The sequence below is a fragment of the Prosopis cineraria genome, unplaced genomic scaffold (assembly GCF_029017545.1).
Source record: "Prosopis cineraria cultivar Desert tree isolate PC_DT_omini unplaced genomic scaffold, ASM2901754v1 PC5, whole genome shotgun sequence".
In the NCBI taxonomy this organism is placed as follows: domain Eukaryota; kingdom Viridiplantae; phylum Streptophyta; class Magnoliopsida; order Fabales; family Fabaceae; genus Prosopis; species Prosopis cineraria.
Window position 1 is genome coordinate 35821593 of NW_026555336.1, and position 3553 is coordinate 35825145.

At 38.1% G+C, this 3553-nt stretch overlaps 1 protein-coding gene across 1 annotated transcript; it reads left to right on the forward strand.

Moving 5' to 3' along the window:
* Positions 1 to 269: 269 nt before the first annotated feature.
* Positions 270 to 3188, forward strand: LOC129311979 (protein trichome birefringence-like 2). The gene is made up of 5 exons (XM_054954510.1): positions 270 to 1252; positions 1334 to 1526; positions 1617 to 1807; positions 1928 to 2086; positions 2648 to 3188. Exons 1-5 carry the CDS (start codon positions 489 to 491, stop codon positions 2988 to 2990), a joined length of 1650 nt encoding a protein of 549 aa, XP_054810485.1. The 5' UTR covers positions 270 to 488; the 3' UTR covers positions 2991 to 3188.
* The last annotated feature ends 365 nt before the right edge of the window (positions 3189 to 3553 follow it).

Here is a 3553-nt window from a genome sequence, read left to right on the forward strand (position 1 = left end):
TTAACCTACACGATATATGTAGTTATATTTTAACTTATACTCTACAGTATCTATCTCCGATCACCGCTATTAAAGTTCGAATCTTAAAAGAAATTCCCTCGGAGGAAGCTGATAAAGATTATAATATATAAATTCAACAACAAAGTGGTTCCAGCAAGTAAAGAAGATTTTACTGATTCCATTATAGAATTCTTTTCCTGGACCGGTCTCTGATTATCACATGAACCTAAACATTAACAACAAAGTTACAATTTGGTTTAATGTTGTTTCGGAGTCAGAAACAATGTAAAATTGTAGATGAGAGAAAGGTGGTTTGGGAAATACACAATCACAGAGGCTGTGATTTCCCTCTCTTCTTATTTTGTCGCTCTCCCTTGATCTCTCGATGCTTCTCATCCGCAGAAACCTGTTCCAAAAACCATAAACCATAGTCTCTTGTTTTCATTTAAAACGACTGCTCTGTGATTTTCTTCCTCAGCGAAGCATGCATGGGGTGTGCTTGTTTGTCGGCGATGTTGGGGTTGAAGAGACTAGCATTATCATCTGAGACGATTTTCACGCCCAGAAAGAAGCTGTTCTCGTTTAGTTTACTCGTTGCTCTTTATCTTGTAGTTTTTGCTCTACTCTTACCCAACAATTCCTTCTCTGATTCGAAATTTCATCATCCTTCGTCGTCTCCATCAGCAAATGTGTCGGGGACACAATATGGGACTCTTTTGAGGGATTCCATTGACAACATTAAAAATGCAAGCTTGCATGTCGGAGAACAGAGTTTTCAGACAAAAGCCAGTGAAGATAATCGTACGGCCACGACTTTTTCAGATTCTAATGTTCAGAAGAATTCATCTGACATAATTAAAGATAAATGCTCTTCGGGAGAAACAGACAGAAACACTGCGAATATAGCCCGCGGAACTATGGCGGCAGTGTCGCTGAAGAATTCTAGTTTTAGTTCAGAAAGTCACATTGTGGGTAATTTCTCTCAGGGGAAGCTTGTGGGAGATTCGATTGAGAACCGTAATGCGAGTTTGATTCATCGTAGGAATTCCCAACCAGAGGAAACGAAGAAGGTCGGTTTATATAAAGACTGTGACATCTTTGATGGTAAGTGGGTGAGAGATGATTCAAAACCGCTCTATCCCTTGGGTTCTTGTCCACATATCGATAAGTCCTTCGATTGTCATCTTCATGGAAGGCCAGATACAGACTATGTCAAGTGGAGATGGCAACCCAATGGCTGCGACATCCCAAGGTAAGATTACAAGGAAACTATTATGTTTTCTGGTTTTTTTTCCTTCTGGTATGGTTTTTTTTAATGATAATGATGTTTCAGATTGAATACTACTGATTTTCTGGAGAGGCTGCGAGGTAAGAGGCTGGCTTATGTGGGGGATTCACTGAACAGGAACATGTGGGAGTCAATGGTGTGTACATTCCGACACAGTATACGGAACAAGAAGAGAGTTTATGAAATCTCAGGAAGGACAGACTTCAAGAAGAGAGGTTTCTATTCCTTTAGATTTGAGGTAAGTTTCTTCCAAGATTAAAGCTATGACACGTTTCAAAGTTTGAATCTTGTCATGCTTATCTCATGTTTGCTGTGAATATTGATATAGGACTATAATTGTTCGGTGGACTTTATTGTGTCACCTTTCATCGTTCGGGAATCTAGTTTCAGAGGCAAAAATGGAACCTTTGAGACATTAAGGCTGGACTTGATGGACAAGAAAGCTAGTACGTGTCATGACGCTGACATCATAGTCTTCAACACAGGCCATTGGTGGACCCATGAGAAAACATCTCGAGGGTGAGTTGTTTCATCCTTCCCTTAATCTGTTCTCTGAAGTTTGTCTCTTAAACACAGTAAAATTTTCTGCTCATAAACATTTGGAACTAAGGCTTTGTTTGGTTGTTTTTGTTATCACAGAGAAGAGTATTATCAAGAAGGTAACAGTGTGTACCCAAAGCTTGGAGTTCTGGATGCATATAGGAAGGCTTTGACCACATGGGCCCGGTGGGTTGACCGAAACATCGATGCCAATCGAACTCAGGTTTTCTTCAGAGGATACTCACAATCCCATTTCAGGTATCTGTGTTACTTACTTAGCCCTCCAAACACCAGAAAGTTCAATTATTCTTCAGTTGACTACACATAAACTGAATCTGGTTGTGTTGATGAAAATTCGTAGGATTATTTTTTGCAACCTTAATTGTGCTAACAGATTATGGAACAACTTAGGTGAACACCCTTAATTGTGAAACAGATCTAGTGAATTATCTCTAGGTCCATCAGCATTTTTAAGGCTCATTTGATAGATTTGACATCACAAGGCAATAAAACAAGAACAAAAATCAATTATAAACCAGTCTGAGATTTGGTCCAACAATGGAGGACCAAAATAAGGTTTCAGTGACTAACAATTTCACACGTTATATTTGTGCACAGTAAAAATCTGTAGACAGAATTTTAGGGTATCTGAATCTAAATTAACTCATGCCTGATTCTCTGATACTATATCTGTTATATAGTTGTGATTGGTTTCATTCCTCAGCGGGAATGCCTTCAAATCTGACATGATGTGAACTATATTGTATACTATATGTGTTACCTTTTAATAATATACTGTCTGGTATGGTTGATTTGCAGTGGTGGGCAGTGGAATTCAGGAGGGCAGTGTCACAGAGAAAGTGAGCCGATATTCAACGAAACATACTTGCAAGAATATCCGGGGAAAATGAGAGTGGTGGAGCAAGTGATCCAGAAAATGAGAAATCCAGTGACTTATATGAACATAACTAGGCTTACAGATTACAGAAAAGATGGGCATCCTTCAATATACAGAATGAAATATCAATCAGAAGCAGAATGGAAATCTGCTGAGTCATCTCAAGATTGTAGCCATTGGTGCTTGCCTGGAGTACCTGACACTTGGAATGAATTGCTTTATGCTTCTCTCTTGCAACATGGAAAAGGTGAATGGAAAAGCTGAGATAAATTCCACGGACTCTCTTTCATTCTCTTATGAAATACTATACATAGGCAAAAGTTTTGGATTCTGGTGCTGAAATTCTTGAAGAGTCAATGCTTGAAAACTGCACCTAAATCTTGTACTTTTTTTGTTGCTTCTCTAGTTTCAACACTTGTAGATTATCATCTTTATATGAAAGAGTGTAATGATTATGCTGCTTTTTTTTTTTTTTTCATTCCTCTCTTCCAGTTTCTAAACTTCCCTTGAAAGGCATTGGTATTGAAGTTCAAACATGAATCTTGTCATGTGTGTGAGAGAGAGAGAGAGAGAGAGAGAGAAATAGGGTCAGAAATATAGTCATTGAGTTGGATTTGGTATCGCATTACTTAAGATGGATCTATTTATATGGTTTTCCTGTTGGATAAAATTAGGTTGCCAGATACAAGTTTAAGCAAAGTGAGGAGGTAGACTCCCAACAAAAACTCATTAGAATAACTAATAAATAACCAATAAAATATACAATTATTAACATTCATGCCATGCATGTTTCCATTTTTTGTCAAACCTATCTCTACCATGCTTTA